The following is a 25008-nucleotide window of genomic DNA, read 5'->3' as shown; positions in this document are numbered from 1 at the left end:
CCCGTGCCCCTACAAGGCCCCGCCTCCAATTGCGCTACCAGTAGGCGACAGGCCTCTCCCACTTCCGGCCCCTGGAGCTTTAGCCAGCAGTCCCCCTTTTACTGCTCTCCCATAGGCTGCCGCAGCGACGCGCTGTGATTTCCCATTGGTCGCGTTCTTTCTCCAGCACCGCACCTCCTCCTCCAGGTATAGTCTGGTCTTCCGGCACCCGATAGGCTAAAGGTTGGGAAGGCGTCTGCCCATTTTGACCAATGAGTGGCGTGAAGAGTGAGGGCGGTGGCTGCGTGATGGGGCAGGGCGGGACTTGGTGTGGCGATTGGCCAGGGCGGGCACAGACCAGGGATACGATTGGTTGGGGATAGGGGCACCGTGGTGGGGTCGTAGCTGCGCGGCCGCAGCAGCTGCGGGAGACGGAAGTGGTGAGAGCGCGGCCTCGGAGGGTCGGGCGGACGCCGCCTGGGTGAGTCACCGTGCCCCGTGCACTACCAGTCTTGGAACCGCAATTACCGCGTCCTGCCCGGCCCCGCCCCTACCCCACCGGCTTTCGTGAGCCCCGCCCTCTGTCATCGGGGCTCCGCCTCCGGGCCCTTAGGCCCCGCCCCTAGAACCTGGCACTTGGGCTTCCCTGCCAGCCTGACCCGCCCCCCTTCCCCCTCCCGAGCTAGATCCTTTAGGTCTAGGAACCCTGGGCCTCTCAGGCTTGGTCCATATTTCTTCCTCCGTTTCTTCGAGGCTGCGTGCCAGTGGGCGGTGAGGCAGCACCTTCGGCTTGCCGCTTGCTGGCTCCCCCATGAGGAAGCGTGGGCTGTGATCAGGGAGGTGGGCAGGAGTACAGATGGAGGCTTTCATCCCTGCACCCTTGGAGGGGGGGTACTATTGGACTGCCCGAGCTCAGATAGAAGGCATAAAAGAAAGTGTCAGTGAAAGCTGGGCCTCGCTCCCTAAGTGGGCCAAGCAGGCCCATCCTGGAATTTGTTGCTTGTGCCCATTTGACAGGTGCGTACTTTGAGGCCTGGGCTGGCCTGATTCTATCCCTGTTGTGTGGCCTCTTCTCACTAACCTGCACCCCACTAAGTGTCAAGTACATTCAACAGGACCAGTCCAGCCCTGCTGCCTTCTGATCACAGATTATGATCCCCTCCCTCTTGTCCTCTGCTCTGGACTCTGCCCCTAGTAAACAGGTCAGGTGGGTGCTACTCCCAGACTCAGAGACTGCAGAGCATTCCTGTGGATTCATGTCCGCACCAGGGCCAGAAGTGAGTCCTGGTTGAGCAGCCTCTGTCTCTTCAGAGTTGGCAGTTCTTTTGTTCTCCCACAAAGAACAGGGTTTGGAGTGTTTTCTACTTCTCCTTCTGGACCTGGGAATCAGGACTCTTGAATTCTGCTGAATAATCTTGGATAACACTCATTCTTGCTGCAGAACTTCATGGCTGATTTCATACCCTGCAGGATCACTTGTTGCTTTCTCCCCATGTTGCTCCCATTACCTCTCTCTGGCATGATGGTTTGTGGAGGGTCTGATTCTCCGTGAGGAAGGTGAATAGGGTTGTAGAGAAGTTCAGGAGTAGATGTATATATAGCATTTGTTGATTCTATGGTGATGTTAATGGTGTTCTTCACTTTACGTTCCCCTGTCTCCTTACAGTGAAAAGCAGGCAGCCAGGACCCTCACCACGGTAGAATGGTGAGTAGTTTCTCTTCCCTCAGACTTTTGTGTTTTCTGTAATCCTTGTGTCCTCCTCCGTGAAGCTGCCCAGCCCCTCCTGGACCTTGAGCTCCAGGCTACTCTGTTCAGTTGCTCTGGATATAAGTTAAGGTTTCTTTAGATTGCAAAACAGCCAATATACGGCACTGGGACAGGGAGCCTCCAGAAGTCTTTTTCTGCATGTGTTGTGCCATGCTTTCCCCACACTGCCATTGGCTCTATTAGCCTTTCATAATGGCCTTTCTTTTGGGTCTCTAGTAAAGCTCTCTGTTCTAGTCTGAAAAGTCAAGCCTCTTTATCTCAACATCCTTATACTTCCTAATGGGCCCTTGAATGTTGTAGGTGCTGTATCAGGAGTGACTTCACCAAAGCTGTGGGGCTTTTCCAGCTCCAAGATGCTGTTGTCTGTGAAACTACTGCAGGCAACAGATGGCTGGATATATAGTAGGATAGCACCCTCAAGGGGCCAGAATATCTCTGTGGGTGGTGGGGGTGGTTTTACTGATCCCCTGTATTTTCCATTAACTGTAACTGCGTAATTTCTCTCTAAGCCTGAAGTCTCACTAGTAAAACAGGATAAGGCTTACTTCTTGGAGAGTTGAAAGATTTTAGTGAGATAAAGTTTGAAACATGTCTGGCTCATAGTAGATGCTTAATAAAATGTCAGTGTTTTCTCCCGTTCTTCCCTTCCTCTGAAACCTATTGGGGACCGAAAGCCAACAGGGTCTCTGCAGTTTAGATTTTGGGGGACAGAGGTGTGGGGAACTGGCAGTAAGCTGACAGTCTGCCCAACCCCTCACCTCTCTTGTCCTGTGAAGTTACTAAAGGCTATTTTTTCCCACACCTTTCTGTTAGCTACAGTGCTGGGTTGTTTATACTCATCCTACCCCCCATGTCCCTGGGAAAGACTTGAAGCAAGTTTCTTTTTATCCTTTGTTTTGTAAAGTTAAGATGTTAGGTATGGTGGGGGTTTTCAGCACTTGGGAGAATTCTTGGGACGCCTTGGAAATGTGACTTTGCTTTAATGGTCTCTTTGATTTGCTAATGGCTCACTTTGCCCTCTAAATAAAGCAGGTTGGGGAATGGAGGAGTGCTTTTTGCAAGCTATCTTCTGCCTGGCAAAAAGTTCTCCTGAGCCCATCCTATTTCTCTTTAGGTCTATTTTCTTAATTCCAGGCCGTTCCCACTCAAGACCTGAAATTACTAGCCACATTGGTTCACAGCAGAAACCCAAGGCCAAATTCAAACCCAAACCCCAATCCAAATTAAAGCCTTGGTTTCTGAAAGCTATCAGGCGCAGTAAGTGTGGGATTCCAACAGCTCCTTCTGTGACTCTTGGTGATGTTCTGAGCCTGTTAGCACTGCTCCTTATTCCTTGGCCCTCCACCCAGCTCACACCGTCCCCCTACCCTTAGGTTTCAAGTTTTGTTTTTGCATAGCTTCTGTGATCCATAGTTCTAGCTCTTCTCTATCTCAACATAAGAAATCCTTTCTGTTCCAAGAAAGATGTTCTTACCCAGAAGTCAGAGGATGTGAAACAAAGGAGAGACGGAATGGAAGCAGTAGGTTTGGGCAGGGGCCTTGTTGTAATACAGCACTCCAAGAATTTCTCTTTTAGGAGTGTGGAAGGTCCAACCTGGCATTATCAGTGTCCATTCTACGTGGCAAAAAGGGAGTGGGATTTAGTGAAGTCGGGGACTGGAGGACACTGATGGACACGGGTACGATGGGTGGTGGTTTTGGAGGGAAATGACGAAGCCTTGAAACTGGAAAGGGCATGAGATGGGAGTAGGTGAGCTCCATCTTGGGAATTCAGAACAGGTATTGAGGGAACTCAGAGGTGGGAAGGGGCACACCGAGGGTCGGATTTGTGAAAAGAGGGGTGTGGGCGGCTCACCTGGGAATATGGGAAATGAAAAGATGTAGGCATCTCACCTTCCCCTTTCACGCGGTCTGGGACAGTCCTGCAACCCAGACTCCCGAAAGCCCCTAAACGTCCCCTGATGACGCCCTGAGGGGCTGCGGGGAGGGAGGGGCCTGAGGTTGGGGGCGGGGCCCGAGGCCCGCCCCCCCCCCCCCTCGCGCTGTTTCAGGCGCTCCCTGGCTGGGCTCCCCGCCCTTTCGCGCTCGTGCTGGAGGGCGGAGCTGGGCTCGCTCCATTGTGGAGAGGAGGGGAGCGGCGCGCGGGAGTCGCGTCGAGGCCCTGTCGCCAGCGCGCTTGCCTCCTGGCCGCCGCGGCTGCACCTGGCGGGCTCCGCAGCCGGGATGCGGCGAGCGCCTGGAACTGGCGGGCAGCGCAGTGGCTCCGGGGACATGTGCACTGGCCCAGACCTCCCGCGACCATGAGCCTGACCGCCCGCGTCTCCTGCTCCATGCTCAGCTGCTTTGTAAGTGCCGGGGGGCCCCAGCGCTTGCTGTACCCGCAGCCCCGCCCAGGGCCAGCCCTCGAGATTCCGAATTTCAGCCCATCCCCCTTCCTAAGGCCTGTGGCAGGAGTGGGGGTGGTTATTCCTTTCATTTCTTGGGGGTTTCCTTTGATCTTTGGGTGCTGGGGGTTGTCGAAGGCCGGGGATGGAAATTCTGTGACCCGTGCTGGTCCCGCAGCCACTGCCCTTGACTGCAGATCTCTAGGCCCCGCCCTGCAGGGGTACATCCCTTTACCTCCGCCTCTCCATCTTGGTCCCACCCGCTGCATTCTTGCTAGGGGATGTGGGATGTGGCAGTATGCCGTCTGGGATGTTAGGGGGCTGGTTGGGGAGCAGCGGATGTCTGAGCTGTCTCCCTGGCTCCAGTCCCCTCCCCCTTCCACCACTCCATCCCTCACCTAACACGACAGTCTTTTCTCCTTGACTGTCCCCCAGACAGCCTCTGTTCTCCATCTTCCCTGACTCTGCAGGCCTCCCCTCCTCCCCTCTGGTTCACTGCTCCTTCCCAGCTTCCCCATCTGTCCTCTCAGATGTTCCCACCCTCCTCTCCTCACCCCCTGTGGGTGTCTGCCGGCCTCGCTACCCTGGCTGTCCTTGGGTCTCTGTTCCTCCTGGGCCCGTGGATCCCCACTTCCCCCCTCCCTGGTGGTTGGGATAGGAGTGACTTCTGCTTGCGTGTGTGGGTATCCTCAGGAATTCCCCTCAGATCAGCAGCCAGGGCCAGTGGCTTGGCAGGTGTTGGGGGCTGGTTAGCAGTGTGGGCCTAACTGGAAGATAAGCTCAGCTCCAAAATCCATCCTCCCTTTGCAAGCATCCCTGAAGGCCCTCTAGAGGCACAGGACTGAATCCCCCAGCCCACTCCTTTGTCTCCGTCGCCCACCGGTCTGAAGGTTGGGTGGCCTTAGGTGCTTTCTCCCCTCCTGTCTCTAAACAGCTGCCACGTTTGTTCCTTTTCCTCAGGGCAGCACTTCCCAGTCCCACTTCTGTCTTACTGTTTGTTATATTAGTCTTTCCTTTTCTTAGTGGGAATTTTTGCTTCTGCAGGAGATTCCCCTTTGACAAGTGTAGATTCCTAGTTCTTTGGCCCTTACTCTTCATGGGGCTCACTAGGCTTGAGTACCCCCTCCAGCCACCCCTTCCATTGAGCCAAGTCTCCTTTCCCTCCTCTGGTCTCCTTTCCCTTTGTAAGTGTCTATGGGATGTCTGTGGGTTTACTGAGGAGAGGGGAGCAGAGTGAGGCCTAATGGGTCAAGTGGAGCCTGGTGACTTAGGACCGAGGCCTTCCCCACAGGGTGAGGAGGGGCCCCCCAGCCTGGAATACATCCAAGCCAAGGATCTGTTTCCCCCCAAGGAACTAGTGAAAGAGGAGGAGAATCTGCAGGTAAGGAGGAGTTGGGGGGCCCAGGGTGGGTGAAACTCTCAGCCTTCCCTCTCCCCAAATATCTCCAGGGGCCCTTAGTACCGGAGCTCTGGCTTCCTGCTCCCAGGTCTCTGAAAGACAGGGAGCCGGGCTGCATGTGCACTCTGGAGCCTTGGGCCCCAGGGAAGGAAAGGCAGCTTTCCTGTACAGCTGTTGCCTGGTTCCGTCACCGTGGAGAGGACTCTGCGGTCCTGCCTAGGCCCAGCTTCTCTAGCGCCGATCCTGCAGGTCAGGGGCTGGGGAGGGGATTGCGAGGGTGACTCCTTCTGGACTGAGGGTTCCTCTGCCCCTTGGCAGGTGCCCTTCACAGTGCTGCAGGGTGAGGGAGTGGAGTTCCTGGGCCGGGCAGCTGATGCCCTCATTGCCATCTCCAACTACCGGCTGCACATCAAGTTCAAGGACTCTGTCATCAACGTGAGTTCCTGTCTTGTTCTCTCAGAACCGAGCCAGAACCCTACAAGGTGCAAGGTGGGACTGTGCCGGTGGTGCTCTACTTGATCATGTCTCTTGAAAGTTGGGGTTCCCTGTTTTTTGTTTGTTTTCCTGCCTCGTTCTCCCAGCGTTAGGTCTTCTGTCTCTCTTACCTACTTACTGTCCCTTCCCTTCTTCTCTCTCTGACTCTGTTGCTAGCTTTTCTATGGGGCATAGTGGCGTTGTTGGAAGAGTGCCACACACAGTGTGTCCATGGTCAAGTCACCATCAGAGGCTCAATATCCTTATAAATAATAAGGGGTGAAAGCACTTGCCTTGCAGGGTTCTTGTGATTATTAATTGGGATCACATATGGAGAGGGCCCAGCACAGTTACCGAGCGTATAACAGGCACTCAGTAAATGTCGGTGTCCTTGCTGCTGTTGACACACCCGCACCTGGGCTGGGGTGGGGGGGGATGAGGAGTGATGTGGAGAGCGGGGACCTGAGCTTCAGTTGTCCCTTCCTCCAAAGGTCCCCCTCCGGATGATCGACAGTGTGGAGAGCCGTGACATGTTCCAGTTGCACATTTCCTGCAAGGACTCCAAAGTGGTGAGGTGAGGACAGAGGGGCCTCACTCTGGTCCTCACACCCCAGTCTTGCCCAGACCTCTCTACTGCAGGATTTCCGTGGAGCAGGATAGGAAAAATAGTGTCTCACCTTCGCAATTTGAAAAAAAAGAGGTGAAAACTTTGTCTGGGTTGGGAGGTCAATTTTCTGATCCAAAGTATTTTGACATGAAGAAGTGGAGATAATACTTAGCTCGTGGGTTGTCCTAAGGGTTAAATGAGGTAATATGTATGAAAGCATATAGAATGATACCCTGATTGTTGGATCATTTATCTATTCATTAAACGTACATTTATCGAGCACCCTACTCTATGTCAGACTGTTCTAAGCACTGAAACAAATAGACAACATTTTCTATTCTCATGGAGTTTGTATTCCCATGGGGAGATACTAGCAGTAAATACTAAGTGAGTAAAATATGGTATATCATGCCAAGTGTAAAGGAAAAAAATATATAGCAGGGAAAGGGATGTGGAGCGCTATGGAGGTGAAGATTGTAGTGATTTGAGAAGGCTGTACAGCAAAGATGACATTTGAGTTCAAGACCTAAAGAAAAAAGTGGCCATGGGGATGTTCGGGGAAGGGTGTGCCAGACAGAAGTGACAGGTGGGCTGGTAGCTGGCATATTGAAAGAATGGTAGGGTGGTTAACATTGCTGGTGTGGAGCTCACGTGGCTGAGGGTACTGGGGTATTAGACCCAAGAGGTCAGGGGGGTGCCAGGCTGTCATGTGACTGGCTTTTACTGTGAGAGAAGTGGGAGACCCTTGGAGGGTTTTCAGCAGAGTGACATGGTCTGATTAGTGTTTTATAGAATCACTCTCACTGCTGTATTGAGAATAGATGGAAGAGGACAGGGGCAGAGCAAGGGCAGAAGCTAGAAGACTAGTTAAGGAGCCATTGCAGTGACGCAGGCGAGAGAGTATGCTGACCTGTGTAGGGCTGTAGCTTTGCTATTCTCAAAATAGCCAGAAGTGGTTAGATTTTTTTTTTTTTTAAGTGAGAGGAAGGGGAGATAGTGAGACAGTCTCCTTCATGCGTCCCGATTTGGATCTATCTGGCAATTGCCATCTAAGGCTGATGCTCAAATCAACCGAGCTATCCTCAGTGCCTGGGACTGAAGCTTGAACCATTCGAGCCACTGCCTGTGGGAGGAGAAGGGGGAGAGAAAGGGAAAGGGAGGGGGTGAGAAACGTGTGCCCTGTCTGAGAATTAAACCCGGCAGGTCTGCACGCTGAGCCCACGCTCTGTCCACTGAGCCAACCGCCCACGACCCGTGGTTAGATTTTTGAAGTTAAAGATGTCAGGATTTGCTTATAGATTGGATATGAGAGGAAGAGGAGCCTGGAATGGCTCCAGGGGTTACTGAAAGGATGCCCAGTTTAGAGCCCGCCATGTGCTCAGTCTGTAGGGATGCAGGAGACTCCACGTTGCCCTTCCCTTTCGGTGAGGGTCAAGTCTAGTTCTGAAGGAAGAATTATCATGTGGAATTATCATAGAAAGCCTTACCGGTTAATACTCCAAGCACATTAAGAATAATAAAGGAGCCTGACCAGGCGGTGGCGCAGTGGATAGAGCGTCAGACTGGGATGCGGAAGACCCGGGTTCGAGACCCTGAGGTCGCCAGCTTGAGCGTGGGCTCATCTGGTTTGAGCAAAAATTCACCAGCTTGGACCCAAGGTCACTGGCTCCAGCAAGGGGTTACTGGGTCTGCTGAAGGCCCTCGGTCAAGGCACATATGAGAAAGCAATCAATGAACAACTAAGGTGTCGCAACATGCAACGAGAAACGGATGATTGATGCTTCTCATCTCTCTCCGTTCCTATCTGTCTGTCCCTGTCTATCCCTCACTCTGACTCTCTCTCTGTCTCTGTAAAAAAATAAAAAATAAAATAAATTAAAAGAATAATAAAGGAAAGGTCTGGAATGAGTAAGCTGGGAAGACCTCAGGAAGAGGTAGGACTGGGACTGTCTTCAAAGTATCAGCAGGATGTGCTGGGCCGAGAGCAGACATACCCAGCAGAAGTGAAAAGAGAGGAGGCGGGAAAAACGTGAGCAGGACCCCCTGCCTGAAAAAGAAGGTTTGTGTTAAGGAGGCATGAGAGATAACACAAGGAATAGTAACTTTCGGGGCCACATGGTGGCCTTTAGATGTGATATGAGCAATGGTCGGATCCCATCGGAGGAGACGTGTCTCAAGGACGAGAGTTCTTGGGAGGAGAATGGTCACAAAGACAACTTACTTTTGAGTGCAGACTGGGGGCCCTGGTACCTCCTGCTTTGCAGCCTCCTCCTTCCGCAGCCTTCCTGTGGCCGTTTTTGACCCTTTTGGCCCCAAATCACACTTGTCTTTTGCTTCACTCAGTGCCTTCTTGCCTGGCAGGTGCCACTTCTCCACTTTCAAGCAGTGCCAAGAGTGGCTGTCACGGCTGAGCCGGGCCACAGCGAGACCTGCAAAGCCTGAGGACCTGTTTGCCTTTGCCTACCACGCCTGGTGCCTGGGGCTGACGGAGGAGGACCAGCACACCCACCTGTGTCAGCCAGGTGAGGGAGCTTGTCTGGATGCCCGTCCCTCCGCTCCCCCAGCCCTGGGCCTGGAGCTCTGGCCGCTGACAGACATGGGGGCTCTTGCAGGAGAGCACATACGATGTCGGCAGGAGGCGGAGCTTGCACGGATGGGCTTTGACCTGCAGAATGTCTGGCGAGTCTCTCACATCAACAACAACTACAAGTGAGAGGGCGGGGGTGGGCGCCCGAACACAGCCCAGACCTAGGCCCCCCACGTGGATCAAGCCCTGCGCCACAGGGAAGAGGGCTCCCAGACCCTTGTTCCACAAAGCCAACCCTGGGGACCTTGTTATTGCCTGTCTTGGATCAAGCTCTCTGATCCTCTCTGGTCTCTTCTCAGGTTGTGCCCCAGTTACCCCCAGAAGCTGCTGGTTCCTGTGTGGATCACGGATAAAGAGCTGGAGAACGTAGCTTCCTTCCGCTCATGGAAGCGGATCCCCGTGGTTGTGTACAGGTGAGGCGGTGTGGGGTGGAGACGGGATGTTTTTATGCAGCAAGGAAGGAGTCAAAAGTGGGGACTTGTGGGAGCAGGTGGACTGAGAATTGACACCCTGCAGGGAAGGAGTATGAAATTATTTTAAAACAAAAACTGCCTCGGTTTTCTCTCTCTCAAGGATGAGGCTTTTGGGGAGCTGATTCACTTTCATTTTTGGGGAGATGTGTGTGTGTGTATAAAATATTGCATTACTATAGGTAGAGGTTGGCAAAATAGCCCATGAACCAAATCCAGCTTGCAGCCTGTTTTATGTAGAGTCTGTGAGCTGTGAATGGTTTTCACATTTTTAAGGGATTACTTAAAAAAATAAAAATAAAACAGAGAGAAGAATGTGTTGACAGAATGGCCAACACCTGCAAAGCTGAAAATTTATCGTCTGGTCCTTTACTAAAAAACTTTGCCTATGCCTGACTAGGACGTTGTAACTAAGACAGAGTGAGGCAGGTGTTGAGGTTTGGCGCTGTTCATGCTCTGGGCTCAGGCTTGTTCTCCTGCTGGGTGTTTGTACCTGGAGCCGGTGCTGTGCAGATTTGATGAGTCAAGGTCACCTTGGGACTAGACCCCATCCTATTGGAGAAACATGCATGACAGCGCTTTGGGAACTATAAAGCCCCCTAGGGACTTTTGTTTGCTCTTTTCATGGCCTGGGTGAACTGGTAGCCTCTCTTGGCTTTGCAGATGATGGTCTGTCCCCCTGGCATCTCAGTGGTGGCCTCTGGGGTCTGTGAATGCCAAGGGCATGACGGTTTTCCTTTGCTCTCTCAGACACCTACGCAATGGGGCTGCCATCGCCCGCTGCAGCCAGCCCGAGATCAGCTGGTGGGGCTGGCGCAATGCTGATGACGAGTACCTGGTCACATCCATCGCCAAAGCCTGTGCCCTCGACCCCGGGACAAGGGCCACCGGGGGCTCTGTCAGCACCGGGAATAGTGATGTCAGCGAGGCATGTGACACTGACTTCGGTAAGGTGTGGGTGGTGCTGGCCCCCTGTGGAGCAGGTCCCCACTGCGGCGTCGTTGGCTTCCAGGGAGTCCTCAGTGAGAGGATGGGAAGAAGATGACAGCACTTGGGCACCCAGGTCCCTGCCGTTGGGGAGGCCGTTGGGGAGGCCGTTGGGGTATGCGGAGTCTGTAGCTGTACCTTCTTCTGAAACGGAGTGCCCCGCCTAGTGGGGGGCTGGTTGGAGGGCTGACACGGGGTCTTCTCCCTGCCGTGTTTTCAGATTCCTCCCTGACCGCGTGCTCCGGGGTGGAGAGCACGGCTGCCCCCCAGAAGCTGCTGATCCTGGATGCTCGGTCCTACACGGCGGCAGTGGCGAACCGGGCCAAGGGCGGAGGTTGCGAATGCGAAGGTACTGCTGTTCTAGCGTGTCCACAGGCAGCTTGGGCTCCAGGCGGCCACTGAGAAGGGCCAGACCAACCTGGCTGAGAGTCAGGACTCCACCACTGAGTAGCTGTGCCTGTGCTTTTAAGTCTCTTAATCTGAGCTTTACTTTCTTCTCTGTAAACGGGGACGACACATACCTCACAACGTTGTTGGGGAGTTAGAGATTAGGTATGATTACAGCTATTAGTGTATGCTACCTGAGGACCCAGATAAAAGGTGCTTGAGGTTTCTGGAGTGTATTTAGTTCCCATCCTGGAGTGGTGGCCCTGCCTGGGGAGCTTTGCTCACTGGGACCGCCCTTGTCCTGCATGCCTGTTTCTGGGACGTGCTCTTAGGTGCCCCTTCCTCTCCGCGTCTGCAGAATACTACCCCAACTGCGAGGTTGTGTTCATGGGAATGGCCAACATCCATGCCATCCGGAACAGCTTCCAGTACCTCCGGGCTGTGTGCAGCCAGATGCCGGACCCCAGCAAGTATGTGCTCCCTGCCCAGCCTCAGCCCTCGCCTGGTGCCTCGTGTTCTTGGGAGGTTGGATGGGGAAGGGGTGTGTGTGCAGGTGCAGCAGACCTGAGGGCCTGGTTGCAGGGAGCCGGTTCCAAGAACACTTCCTCCGCTCCTCAGCCGCACTTTGGCACAGCCGCAGGACATTGGGTTCCTTTCGTTTGGATCAGTTGTTCTACTCAAAGTACACAGAGCACCAGAGAAAGAAAGTAGCTAAATGTGCATGTGATGCTGCCCAGTTTCGCTACTGATCCTGAGTTCTTGTTCGCCTCAAGTCCTGGTTTCCTGCTCTCTCTCTCGGGAGAAAGGCCCAGGCTGGGCTCTTGCTTCAGCCCCCACTGGGGACTTGGTTAGGTGTGGCTGGCCGTGGGCGGTGGAGGGACCCGTGTAGCCTCAGTGCTTTTTGTAACCGACTTGATTTCCGCTCTCGTGCAGCTGGTTGTCGGCGCTGGAGAGCACCAAGTGGCTGCAGCACCTGTCGGTGATGCTGAAGGCCGCTGTGCTTGTGGCCAGCACCGTGGACCGGGAAGGCCGGCCGGTACTGGTGCACTGCTCCGACGGCTGGGACCGGACGCCGCAGATTGTAGCCCTGGCCAAAATACTGCTGGACCCGTATTACAGGACGCTGGAGGTACTGAGCAGGTGGGATGGGGTGGGCTGGCAAGGAACAGAGGGAAAGGGGGTGGGGGGAGGTGCTGGGCCTTTGGGATCTGTCCTGAGGATTTTTACCAGAGGCCATTGATGCTTTGAGTCCTCTTCTACGTTCATTCCTATTCTTTTGTGAAGTTGGCAGCCTCTTGCTGCGGGTGTGCCCTGGGGAGTAGCACACTAGCCTTGCCAGAGAGGCCCTGTGCTTCAATTGTGTCTTCTTTTCAGGGCTTCCAAGTATTAGTAGAGTCTGACTGGCTGGATTTTGGACACAAGTTTGGAGATCGCTGTGGCCACCAGGAGAATGCCGAGGACCAAAATGAGCAGTGTCCTGTGTTCCTCCAGTGGCTTGATTCTGTTCATCAGCTGCTCAAACAGTTCCCCTGTCTGTTTGAGTTTAACGAAGCCTTCCTGGTAAGTTCTAAAGCCTGTGACCTGGATGGGGGATGGCAGCGGAGGCCCCCGGGTGCAAGCTGTCTCGCCCTCTAGGTCAAACTGGTGCAGCACACGTACTCCTGCCTCTACGGCACGTTCCTGGCCAACAACCCCTGTGAACGAGAGAAGCGAAACATCTACAAGCGGACCTGCTCTGTGTGGGCCCTCCTGCGAGCTGGCAATAAGAACTTCCACAACTTTCTCTACACGCCTGGCTCAGACATGGTAAGCCTGAACACCCATCGTGTAGGTGCTGCTTACAGACCTGGAGGGAGAAAAGGCCGAGTCAATGGTGAGGACGTAGGGCCTTGGACATCACACAAAACACTGGTATGGGCCTGCTTCCCTAGGTCCTGCACCCCGTGTGTCACGTCCGGGCTCTGCACCTGTGGACAGCTGTTTACTTGCCAGCGTCGTCTCCGTGCACACTCGGGGAGGAGAACATGGATCTTTACCTCTCCCCCGTGGCTCAGAGCCAGGAGTTCTCTGGTCGCTCTCTGGACAGGTGAGCTTGCGCTTCTTGCTCTCTTCTCTCTGCCAGGAAGGCAATAACGTCTTTGTGTCTTGCCTAAATGTTCTCTCTCTCTCTCTTTCTCTCTCTCTCACTCTGTCTCTCTTTGTACCTTGTTTTAAAAAAAATTACAGTTTACATTCAGTATTGTTTTGTATTAGTCTTTTTAAAAATGAAATATTTAAAAGCAACTTCTTGAGTTGGTTGAAGGAGAACCTTGCCCCAGGCCTTGTAGCTGGCCTGGATTGCACAATGTGCATTGCAAGGTCCTTGCTTCAGAAGGGTCACCTTGTTTCCTGGAACTGCTATCTCCCTGTGACATGCCCAAGCAAGAAAGGGAACAGGACAGAAAGGATAATTTCAAAAGCCTTGTGGGAATGATCTTTTGTTCACGGATAGAAGGCGTAGGGAGCTTGCCATCTCAGTGGTAACCTTTGCTGTGGCCAGCATTAGCTTCTAGAAGCTTCTGACTCTCAGGGAAATGGGCTCCCAGAAGCAGCGCGGCCTTCCTATTACTTTCTCAGAAAAAGGCCAGAATTTAAAAGGAAACATAAAAAGTAAAGTTATCTTCTAGTTGAATATTTGAGGGGAAGTAGGGTGAAGGTTGTTTAAATTATAAGAGTTATACATATTCCTTATTTAAAAGGAAGTCAAATAATGTAAAAGAAAATAAAAGGCCTCTCTCCCTGACCCTGTCCCCACAGGTACCAGTGCTAACACTTTAGTGCCTGTCTGTCCAGATCTTTATCTCTGCAGAGCTATGTCCACACTCACACAGTTATATAGAAACATTTTTTAAAATACAAAAAGCAATTATATTTTGCGTATTCTGCAAGTTGTTTTTTCCCATTTTGTGTTGGACTGTCCACTCATGACAACGTAAAATTGCTTTATTGTTTTTAGTGGCTGCATAATAGTCTAACATTAGAGTATATTATTATTTGTGTAACTAATTTACTATTGGTCATTTAGGTGATTTCCATTTTTGTGTTACTACTACAAGTGTTTTAGTTATTGTTATATGGTATCTTGTTAAAAAATTTGTGGTACGATACACATAATATTTACCATATAAACCATTTCTAAGTGTACAGTTCAGTAGTATTACCTTATAGGTATACCTTCGCATTTGTGCTATTTCCGTCAGATAAACTCCTGGCAATGGAAATGCTGGGTTTACAGGGTATGTAGTACGTACATTTCAAATTTTGATCTTTGTGTACTGGCAGAAAGTTTCTAAAATTAAAATATACCTTATGTAATTGGTTGACTATTATGAAGGAAAACAAAGAAACCCCTAAATTATCAGTTTTAGGGTTTTGGCGATATACCCACGTCAGGGGCACATGAAAAGGCTTCTGGAATTCTCTGATTTTTCTCCTTTCCCAAACTATGCAGAATGTGGGTATAGTTTCATAAGGTTACTTTTCTAGGGAGAAGGGCCAGAACTTTTTATCAGGTTCTCAATAAGTTCTGTGACCCATTTAATATCACTGCCTTAAATCAATGTAATTTTTCACATCAATAAATGTTTCTTTAATACCCACAGGTTGTCTGGTGCTATACTAGGTTTTATGGGCTATTCTAGTGGTCGGCAAACTCATTAGTCAACAGAGCCAAATATCAACAGTACAACGATTGAAATTTCTTTTGAGAGCCAAAATTTTTAAACTTAAACTATACAGGTAGGTACATTACTTATTGAGGTAGCGCCCGCACATAGTATTTTGTGGAAAAGCCACACTCAAGGGGCCAAAGAGCCGCATGGGGCTCACGAGCTGCGGTTTGCCGACCACTGGGCTATACCAAGGAAAATAGATAGTTAAGATACTTTGAAAAGCTGTGAGATACAATATAAGACAATTAGAGAGCAACTCTTAAGTCAGCTTCTAAGCAAATAAGACTATGTATAGTTCAAAGCTGTTAGAGAAATGAGAAGTAAGAAAGAGGTCATTTGGTGACTGTTTACCCAGAGGACTTCTCATGGAAGACCAGGTAGGAACCATGGCTCTTTTGTACTCTAGTATCTGGCTCAGGGTCTGGCACGTAATAGTAAATACTTAAATGAACAAACAAAAATGGAATAAATAGAGTTGTGAGCTTGGTAACAAGGTTAGTGAAGAGGGGGCAAAAGGGAATTGAATGCATGAGAGATAGCTTTATTAAAAAGAAGAAGCTCTCGAGCTGGCAGGGGTTGGCAAAGGGCTGTTTTGAGTAATAGAAATAAATAAATAGAGGATAGTTAATTTGAACATACACTGAGTTTATTTTGATTCAGTTGTCAATAGTAAATCATTGTAGAAGACATTGTGGCCTGGTGACAATGGGATTTTGGGAAAACCAATTACTGAGCCTGGCAGTTGGAGGCACAGAGACCAACAGCACTGTTGTAATTCGAATATAAGGGGAAGAGTCCTTGGAGAAGATAAAGACTGAATTCAGGGATGTTCTAGACATTAGCAGGCTATGGAGTTGATTGAATGTTGGAGGGTAGAAGTGAAGAGGAAAGAGGATCAATGTCAGGTCCCAAGTTTCTGAGCGTAGAACCCAGGAGGACATCAGTACCACCTATAGACATTGAAAGCTGAGGAGTCAGTTTGGGGAGAAAGGAGATACAAGCAGGTTGGGACTGAAATGTTAGTTGACCGCAAAGGGGGAGGGTTGGATCTGAAGGAATAAGTGGTATGAAGGCCTGAAAAGAGATGGTTTCTTTAAAGGCTGACTTGATGTAGCTTTGGTTCTACCTTTTCCTAGATTAAAAGTGGCCTGCCTCTTGCCTCTTCTTCCATTCAAGTCCAACACATTATTCTGTACCCAGCTGAAATCCTTCCTTCTGTGTGTAGCCTTCCCTGACCACCCTAGCTGGATGAGTTCTCTCGTTGTTCCAGACTCCTCAGAATTTATCATCTCTGCCAGCGTTATTTTATTTATCAAACCTTGGGTGCACGTAGGAGCCCACTGTGGAAGATGGTAGACTGTCCATACTGTGAATCTGGTTAAAGAGCACGGGGGAGTTATTCATATTCTTTTGTCTACTTCTCCTTTTGCATGTTTGAAAGTTTCCATAAGAAAAGAAAACAACAACTAAAAACTAAAAAGTTGCCAGGCTGGGGGACTCCAGGGACTGTAATCACTGCTATTGCCTTCCTGAAATTCATGCCACACAAAAAAATCCAAATTGATTACAAAAGTCAAATCAAACACTAACACATCTTTCAAACATAGTAAGTTTTGAAAACCAAACTTAGGAAGTCAGCTTATACTGTAATTCTATCTTTTTTTTTTTTCTCCTTATTTTTTTGCATTTTTCTGAAGCTGGAAATGGGGAGAGACAGCCAGACAGACCCCTGCACGCCCACCAGGGGCAACGCTCTGCCCACCAGGGGTGACGCCTGCCCCTCCGGGGCACCGCCCCCCCGCTACCAGAGCCACCCCAGCGCCCGGGGCAGAGGCCAAGGAGCCATCCCCAGCGCCCGGGCCATCCCCGCTCCAATGGAGCCCTGGCTGTGGGAGGGGAAGAGAGAGACAGAGAGGAAGGAGGGGTGGGCGGAGAAGCAAATGGGCGCCTCTCCCATATGCCCTGGCTGGGAATCGAACCCGGGTCCCCCGCACGACAGGCCGACGCTCCACCGCTGAGCCAACCGGCCATGGCCTGTAATTCTATCTTTAGGAGATCTTTCTGTATGGCTGGACTGAGGTATCCGAAAATAGGAGCCAAGTGATGTCTATGCTGTTTCCTGGCAACGTTTTCTGAAGTTTTTGTTGCTCTTAAGGACTTTTGTACTGTGTTAAAAAATCAGGGAGGCTATTCTGAAAATGTTGCACATCTGGCACACACAAATGCCTCTAGAACTCTTTTGAGTGCTGTATGTAGACTAGAAGTTTCCATGGTGACTCAGGAGCAGAGTACTGTTCAGTGTTGTAAAAAGCTGTGATCGCTGTTACTGTGATCGAGGGGTAATTTATAAGTTATAAAAGTGAGTTGTAAGTGTAGTCTTAATAAAATTTGTGGTTGGTTGCCTATATTTTGAATCATAGCATCTCTACAAGGTATAATGTATTGTCATTTTGTGGAGGAAGAAACCAGGTGTCTGAGAGGTTAAATACCTTCCTTGTAATCATATAACTAATCATTGTCACAGCCAGTGTTGTCTAGCTCCAAAACCCATCTTTCTGTCTTACCGAGTGTGACAGAGGCAGTGGAATGGTAGGGTGGGACTCAGGTTCTCCCGGCTGGAAGAGTAGCTTTAGAAGCCGTCAGCCTGGAAGGCAGTTACCACCCGGGAGTGGTTAAGGTTGAGCATGGGGTGGGTTGCAAGGGGAGCCACGACTCCGGGGAGCTGTGTAGAGTGAGGACTGATGAAAGCTTGGGACAGAGCCTGGCTTCTTCAGGACAGAGTTCATGTCCTACACTTTTTTGCAGAATAGACTTTTTTTGCAGTGAGCATTGGTTGTTCTTAATCTTCAATGCCATTATTTCTTGTGAATTCTATCTTTGAAATTGCTTTGATGACCTGATTCTATACATTGGATGTGGCTCCCATTTTATGACCTAGAGGTGTTGTGTTGTCATTCCAGATTACCTAAAACCAGATCTATGGATAATCTTCTTTCTGCCTGTGACACAGCCAGCCCACTGACGCGCACATCCAGTGACCCGAACTTGAAGAACCACTGTCCGGAGGCCAGAGGAGGCCTGGAGCCCTGGCCCAGCCATCCCGACGGGTCGGAGACGGCCTTTGGGGAATGTGGGGTAGGAAGTCCTCAGCAGACTGCAGGAGAAACGGGTCTTTCTCCCCCTCTGCCCAGCAGCCAGAAAGACTACTTGAGCAATAAACCTTTCAAGAGTCACAAAAGCTGTTCTCCAAGTTACAAACTGCTTAATGCCACAGTGCCCCAGGAAATGAAGGGCGACACCTCTGATCCTGAGATCAAAGTCCTGGAGGAGACTACGGCACTGGCACCGGCTCCGGCTCCGGCTCCGGCTCCAGCTCCAGCTCCGGCTCTGGACCTCCCTGCCCAGGATGAGCTGTGTAGGACTTTAGATGGCACAGAGGAGGCGCCCGAACGTTGTCCTGAGAAAGCCGCCAGTGCGGTCTCTCAAGTCATTTCCAGCAAGTGCGGCGGACTTCGTGATTGTCCTGAGTCTTCCCAGGGCTCCCTTCCAGGTGCCCCCCCACAGGCTCAGCTAGACCCTGTGCTCGGTGTGCCCCCCGGAGCTGCCCGGGACCACAGCCGTGGCTCCCTTTGCAACCCACCACGTGCTACCTGCCACACTCCAGGCGCAAGTGCTGACTGTCTCAACCAAGACTCCCCAGGGTCTGGGGCAGGCGCCCCCCAGCAGGAGCCGCCCAGTTCTGTGCCAGCTCTGATTCCTGGGGAGGAAGACACAAGCAAGAGAGGGAGTAATAGGAATGGGCAGTTATTGGAAAATCCTCGCTTTGGGAAAGTGCCATTGGATTTGGCTCGAAAGCCAATTTCGCAGAGCCAGATCAGTGAGTTCTCTCTTTTAGGGTCCAACTGGGACAGTTTCCAAGGGATGGTGACTTCGTTCCCGAGTGGGGAGACCACCCCTCGGCGCCTGCTTTCCTATGGTTGTTGTAGCAAGAGATCAAGCAATAAGCAGATGCGGGCGACGGGGCCCTGCTTCGGGAGCCAGTGGGCTCAGAGAGAAGGGGTGAAGTCACCTCTCTGTTCTAGTCATTCCAATGGACACTGTACTGGTCCAGGAGGGAAAAACAACCGGATATGGTTGTCTGGTCACCCAAAGCAGGTCTCAAGTGCAAAGCCTGTTCCCCTGACCTGCCCTTCTCCAGTGCCTCCTCTCTACCTGGACGATGACGGACTCCCGTTTCCCACGGACGTGATCCAGCACAGACTGCGGCAGATTGAAGCAGGGTACAAGCAAGAGGTGGAGCAGCTACGGCGACAGGTGCGGGAACTGCAGATGAGGCTGGATATCCGGCACTGCTGTGCCCCTCCGGCAGAGCCGCCCATGGACTACGAGGATGATTTTGTAAGTGTTCACCTCCTGCCACCCATCCACTCATTCTGCCCACCAGCCTTCCATCCATTCAACATCCATTCATTGGCTACTTGCTGTGTGCCACTATTAGGTGGTTGGGCTGTAGGCTAAAACATAGAACGTGCTCTCAAGGTGCTCACAGTCTGTTGGGAGAGACAAGCAAACAATTAGAATGGTTATTTCTTAAGTGTTACTTGAGGGAGGCTTCTAGTGTTGGGGGCCAGGGTAGGGTGAAAGGTCAAGGAAGGTGTTCCCGTGAAGATGATGCTTGAGCTGAGTGATGAAGACCATGTCATATTTAGCTTGGTAGACAGTGAAAAGGAACTAACCATTTGCAGAAGAATGGAGGCAAAGTATTCCAATAGTGTGGCTTGAACAAATGGGTAGTGTGTGTGTGTGTGTGTGTGTGTATGTTTGTTTATGTGTGTGCAGGCACACTAGAATGGTCAGGGAGGCAGTTGGGTAGTGTGGTTGGTGGGAGGTGATATTGGAGAGGTAGACAGGGATTGGGAAGGTCAGCTTGAGTTCTCTTATTGTTTGGATTCTATCCTGAAGACAGTAAGTAACATTTTTGGCCAGTAATAACATGGTTGGAGTTGTATTTTAAGAATATTGCTCTAGCCTGACCTGTGGTGGCGCAGTGGATAAAGCATCGACCTGGAAATGCTGAGGTCACCGGTTCGAAACCCTGGGCTTGCCTGGTTAAGGCACATATGGGAGTTGATGCTTCTAGCTCCTCCCCCCTCCTCTCTCTCTGTCTCTCCTTCTCCTCTCTAAAAATGAATGAATGAATAAATAAAGAAAGAAAGAAAGAAAGAATACTGCTCTAACAGTAGTGTGCCCAGTGGGTGAGGCAGTTGAAACCCAGGTTGGGAGGCTGGTAAGGATGTTTTGGAATAATCCAGGTGAGGGGTGACGAGGACCCTTCAGGCTTGCTGTGTTGGGACCTCAGCTTCTGGTATGATAGTCCCTGGGGAGCTTCTAGGAGTCAGCACTTGCCCATAATATCTTGTCACCTACACAGGCACTTGACTTCCTCCTGTTAAGACATCCCACTTCCGTGCTGCCCACTTGCTGGGGTGGGATGGGCAGTGCCAACAACTTCTAACTCTTCAGGATGGTGATTTAGAACAGGAGTCGGCAAATTTTGGTAAGGGGCGAGATAGTAAACACTTTAGGCTTTGTGGGACATGCAGTCTCCTTTGCAGCATTCAGCAGAAGCAGCTTTAGACAGTATGTAAGTAAATGAATAGAGCTGTCTTCTAATAAAACTTGGTTTATAGCAGGCATCCCCAAACTACGGTCCACGGGCTGCATGAGGCCCCCTGAGGCCATTTATCCGGCCCCCCACTGCACTTCTGGAAGGGGCACCTCTTTCATTGGTGGTCAGTGAGAGGAGCACTGTATGTGGCGGCCCTCCAACGGTCTGAGGGACAGTGAACTGGCCCTGTGTGTAAAAAGTTTGGGGACCCCTGGTAGGAACAGGCAGTGGGCTAGATTTGGTCTGTGGGCAAACCCCAGGTTTAGATGTAAGACCAGAAATACAGAAATAGTCTTCCCATACTGTGATATAGCATATTGTTTAAGAGCATGGGTCGGAAGCCAGAATCCTGGGTTCAAATCCCAGGTTTAATATCAATCAGCTCTTAACTTTCTCTGTGGAGTAGTTTCATTATTTGTAAAGTGGGGATAATAATAGTATACGTCATAAGATTGTTATGAGGAATTAAAGAAGTTCGCACATGTAATGCACTTAGAACAGTGAGTGAAACACTGTAAACAGTGTTAGATGATGACATTGACGTTTTCGTCTTTTCTTCAGACGTGTTTGAAGGAGTCAGATGGCAGTGATACAGAAGATTTTGGCTCTGATCACAGTGAAGACTGCCTTTCAGAAGCAAGCTGGGAACCTGTTGATAAGAAAGAGACTGAGGTATGTGCAGGCAAACATGGGCACATATGCCAGCCAGTGAGTTCTCATGTTTCTGAGATGAGTGACATGCTGGAGACCAGGTGTTTTCTTTGTAGGCGAGTAGTGGCCAACTATAAGGACAGGCCTTTCTTGCCCTGGCCAGATAGCTCAGTTGATTAGAGCATTGTCCTGAAGCACAGAGGTTCTGGCTTGGTCCCTGGTCAGAGCGCATAGGAACATCATTTCCTTTGCTCCCCTCTTTCTCTTTCTCTCACTAAAATCAATTAAAACAATCAAACAAACAGGCCTTATCTTTCTTCCTGGGACACTCTCCTTTTGTGGTGTTGCTCTTCTGCTTGGCTGACAAGGGCCTGGAATTTTTTCTTGTCCCTTCTGTTAGGTGACTCGCTGGGTTCCAGACCATATGGCATCACATTGCTATAACTGTGACTGTGAATTCTGGTTGGCCAAACGAAGACACCATTGCAGGTAGGATGTTTTATATGAGTTGGTATGGCTTGAAAACCAGTGAGGTACATCTATATGAATGAATTTGAATTAATCTGAAAATGGAGACATCACTATAGGAACTATTTCTGTTCACTCCAACTTTCCTTTATTTACTCATGTAAGGCCTTTTAGTGTACATTTGTTCTCAGCATATTGACTTTCATTTTATTTTAAAAGTTCCAGTGTACATTCAGTATTTTTTTGTATTAGTTTCAGGTATCCAGTGTAGTGGCATTTCTGATGAACTCTTCCCTCTTTGTGCTTTGGCAGAAATTGTGGGAACGTATTTTGTGCTGGCTGCTGCCACCTGAAGTTGCCCATTCCTGACCAACAACTCTATGACCCAGTTCTCGTCTGTAACTCTTGTTATGAACATATCCAAGTATCTCGTGCCAGGGAACTTATGAGCCAACAGCTGAAGAAACCCATTGCTACAGCTTCCAGTTGAATGCCGGAGGAGATGACCTGTCCAGTGATAGCAGGTTTGAAGGGAGAATCTGCTTCAGGTGTAGTTATGAAGGTTCCTTGGTGTGGCTCATGAAATCACAGAGCTCAAGGATACCATCTTGAGAAATCCTCATTATCATGAGACTGGCACAGAGGAACTCCATTTTGACAGGAGGTCCTCTACGGGTGAGACGCTCACCTTGGGGCAATGGTCCTGATCCAGACCCAGAGTCTGGAAGCTTAACACTGAGTTGGTGACTCCAGCTTCTTTCTCCTGGGGGTCACAAGATAATGATTTCATAGATACTGCCTGGTGATGTGTGCCCCAAACAGCAATAGAAAGGCATATGTACAACCAAACTCCAAGTGATAACCAGATCCATCTCTCCTCCACCTTGAAAAAAGCAGATTATAGTATATAAGATAGGAATTCCTATCCTAGTTGAAATGAACTATATCCTGTACCTCTGTGCTCTGTGTCTGTGCATGAAGGCTCAGTCTTTAGAGGCATTTCCTCTAGTTGCATTAGTTCTGTCTTTCTGTGGAGTTTGGTTTAAAGACTGGTTCAGCAAGCGGAGGTTTTGCTGTATTTTTCACTTGGCTCATCAGCCAGCATCAGTGAATCTTCAGGTTAGGGGGACAGTTCTAGGGAATGAGACATTTTTGGGAGCAGAGGAAACCTCTGCGGATATTGAGTCCTGGCAAAAATCAGTTATTTTGAGCTATGAAGGCAGTAATCTGTGTTACTCAGTGATGGCTCTTGAGGTATGCACTGTGAAGAATAAGAAGGGAAAAGCAGAAATTATTCTTGTGAAATATTTGCTGATTGTGCCCTACCTTCGCGCCTGACTTTTCCTAGTTGTCCTGGTGCTAACACCTTGCTCCTCGCCTGGCATGAAAAGAAAACCATGGTTCTTTTTTTGTTGTCGTTCCCTTGCCACTTCCCTCATGTTGTCCTTCCCTTGGCTGCCTCCTCTGGGTCACACTGCTTCTTATCCTGAACACTTGACACCTTGAGGGTAGAGTTTAGTGTTTGGTTTTTACCTCCTAGAATATGCTGTTTGGTATGTGAGGGTTTCAGTACAAATGCTGCTGTTTATTTCTGTGCACTTAACAATGGAACCCAAACAGAAGAGAATAAAGCCTTGATACCAAAATTGGGAGAGAAATGTGTCCGTTTGGACCAAACATTGTTTTTTTGTTTTGTTTTTTGGGTTTTTTTCCTTCTCCATCTTAATATGTACCCAGTGGCACTTAACCAAAAGATACAGTGATATAGCCATGTACTGTGGGTGGGGCAGATACAGTCTTCTTGACCTATAATGAAACCGCTAGGATTTCCTTTTTATGTTCTTCTTAATTTGTTGGTGTATAATAGGTAAATTACACTTAGGCTTATCCTGTTTTAAAACTACTATGGTAGCTGTTACTTTTCATATTGCTTCCTAGAAAAAAAAATTTTTTAAGTTAAAAAAATAACTAGGATCTGCATTTAGAACAAGAATCGTATTTGTCCTGACCTTTTCTTCAATCCTACAGAGAAGCATCTGTGCTTTTATACTTGCCATGGATGTAACCTAAAAAGTTTTGGCGTATTTAGGTCAGCCTAGCAGAACTCTTTTTGGTTTAAATGGAGTTGAATAATGGAGATTTTGTTTCTGGGAAATTCCTGAGATCATTGAAAAAGTAACAAACTATCCCTTGTCTCTGACACATAAAATTCTTTTAAGCATTTTCTCAATCATTAAAATTTACTGCCAGTTGTGAGTGGCTTTTTAATTAACCTGACTTTCATTGCGCTTCACCCGTTTTCACGGGGAGTAAGATTGGTAAAGTTTGAGGGGACTGTATCTGTCTATTTCCTTTGGCTGTTTTGAGGGACTTATCCCATCAGTGAACATACTGCATGGCCTTGGAGAGAGACTGGGCTCTCAGCTCAGCTGTGTTCATCAAATACTCCTTTCAGAGCTCTTGTGGGTGTAAGTGACATGATGTGGCCAAAAATCCAAACTGTGCAGTTGCGTTGTGACAAACATGCAATGTGCTGTAAAAACTCAATACAATTTAAATAAAATCTCTATATTAGTGCTGCTTTGTTGGGTCTTTTTGTTCTTTTCATTTCTAAGAAAACATAGCGCGTACTCATTTTTTTCTCTGACCATGAGAAAGGACTAACAGATTATACCTCTTCCTCCCATGTCCTTTTTTTTTTTTTTAATGGACTTCTCTTTTGATCAACACAGCTCCTCTTGCTCTCATTTATTGCTCGAATAGGCAGTTGTCCTTATTGATACAGTGGAATTCTATCACATCTTGTGAGGTTTATTTCTCTTTAAAGGCTAAGATTTCGCCAGCCAGTTCGATCAGGCACACAGGATTGTGTCTATCTTCTGATTCCCTCCTCGAAGTCAGCTCAGTTCTCATCCCACCTTGAATAGATTGTCCTCAGCAAAATCTTGGTTTAAAAGTGTATTTAAAAATAAAATGCTATCTAAAAGGTGAATTTGTTTACTCAGGATACTCCCCCACCATCACCATTTTTATTTGGAGAGATGAGCAATTCAATTGTTAGTACTAAGATGATAGAGTTAGGCCCTTCTGTTCTCAAGAACAATTGACTTCTATTGCCAAGCGCACATGTCCTCAATTCTGAGTCCCGCACCGGCCTCGATGAAGGAACGGAATCTCAGAGTTCCACATCGATTACCAGGGCTTGTCTTTGCAGGACCTAACCCAGCCTGGCGGGCGCCAAGCCCTCACCGAGGCGGGCGATCTGCGGGAGCGTGGCGGCCTCCCGCCGCGGTGCGCCCTGGGCTCATGCTGCCGCACGTGGCCCCGGGGCCTCCATGCTGGGGGTGCGGCGCCCTGCCCACGCGCGCGGGGGGAAACTCGAGGCCCCATTGGCCGCGCAGCGAGGCGCGCTGGGGGCTCGTACACCAACGGTCCCCAGGTCCGCGAAGGCCGGGCGCCGGCAGGAGGG

General features: G+C 49.8%; 1 protein-coding gene across 8 annotated transcripts; it reads left to right on the top strand.

The window, feature by feature from the left end:
- The first annotated feature begins 164 nt into the window (after positions 1-164).
- MTMR4 (myotubularin related protein 4) lies at positions 165-24113 on the top strand. 8 transcript variants are annotated; one of them, XM_066264056.1, is made up of 19 exons: positions 165-186; positions 1646-1684; positions 5423-5512; positions 5849-5965; positions 6496-6578; positions 8973-9133; positions 9224-9320; positions 9498-9611; positions 10419-10615; positions 10876-11004; positions 11401-11512; positions 11976-12171; positions 12417-12602; positions 12678-12848; positions 12974-13128; positions 17713-19150; positions 20982-21092; positions 21472-21560; positions 21852-24113. In XM_066264056.1, exons 2-19 carry the CDS (start codon positions 1682-1684, stop codon positions 22027-22029), a joined length of 3627 nt encoding a protein of 1208 aa, XP_066120153.1. In that variant the 5' UTR covers positions 165-186; positions 1646-1681; the 3' UTR covers positions 22030-24113. The 8 variants fall into 8 exon arrangements, with proteins under 8 accessions (XP_066120153.1, XP_066120148.1, XP_066120149.1 ...); XM_066264051.1 differs by lacking the exon at positions 165-186 and adding an exon at positions 347-460; XM_066264052.1 differs by lacking the exon at positions 165-186 and adding an exon at positions 711-996.
- The last annotated feature ends 895 nt before the right edge of the window (positions 24114-25008 follow it).

This window comes from Saccopteryx bilineata, chromosome 2, assembly GCF_036850765.1.
Source record: "Saccopteryx bilineata isolate mSacBil1 chromosome 2, mSacBil1_pri_phased_curated, whole genome shotgun sequence".
In the NCBI taxonomy this organism is placed as follows: Eukaryota; Metazoa; Chordata; class Mammalia; order Chiroptera; family Emballonuridae; genus Saccopteryx; species Saccopteryx bilineata.
Note: the sequence above shows the minus strand (reverse complement) of the source record. Positions and strands in the feature narration are given on the sequence as shown.

Excerpts from the sequence above, each read along its gene's own strand:
- MTMR4 (XM_066264049.1), top strand. The coding sequence starts at position 5,375 with ATGGGTCAAGTGGAGCCTGGTGACTTAGGACCGAGGCCTTCCCCACAG. Across the intron at positions 6,579-8,972 it reads AAGGACTCCAAAGTGGTGAG|GTGCCACTTCTCCACTTTCA; the intron begins GTGAGGACAGAG and ends CTTGCCTGGCAG. Across the intron at positions 9,612-10,418 it reads ATCCCCGTGGTTGTGTACAG|ACACCTACGCAATGGGGCTG; the intron begins GTGAGGCGGTGT and ends TTGCTCTCTCAG.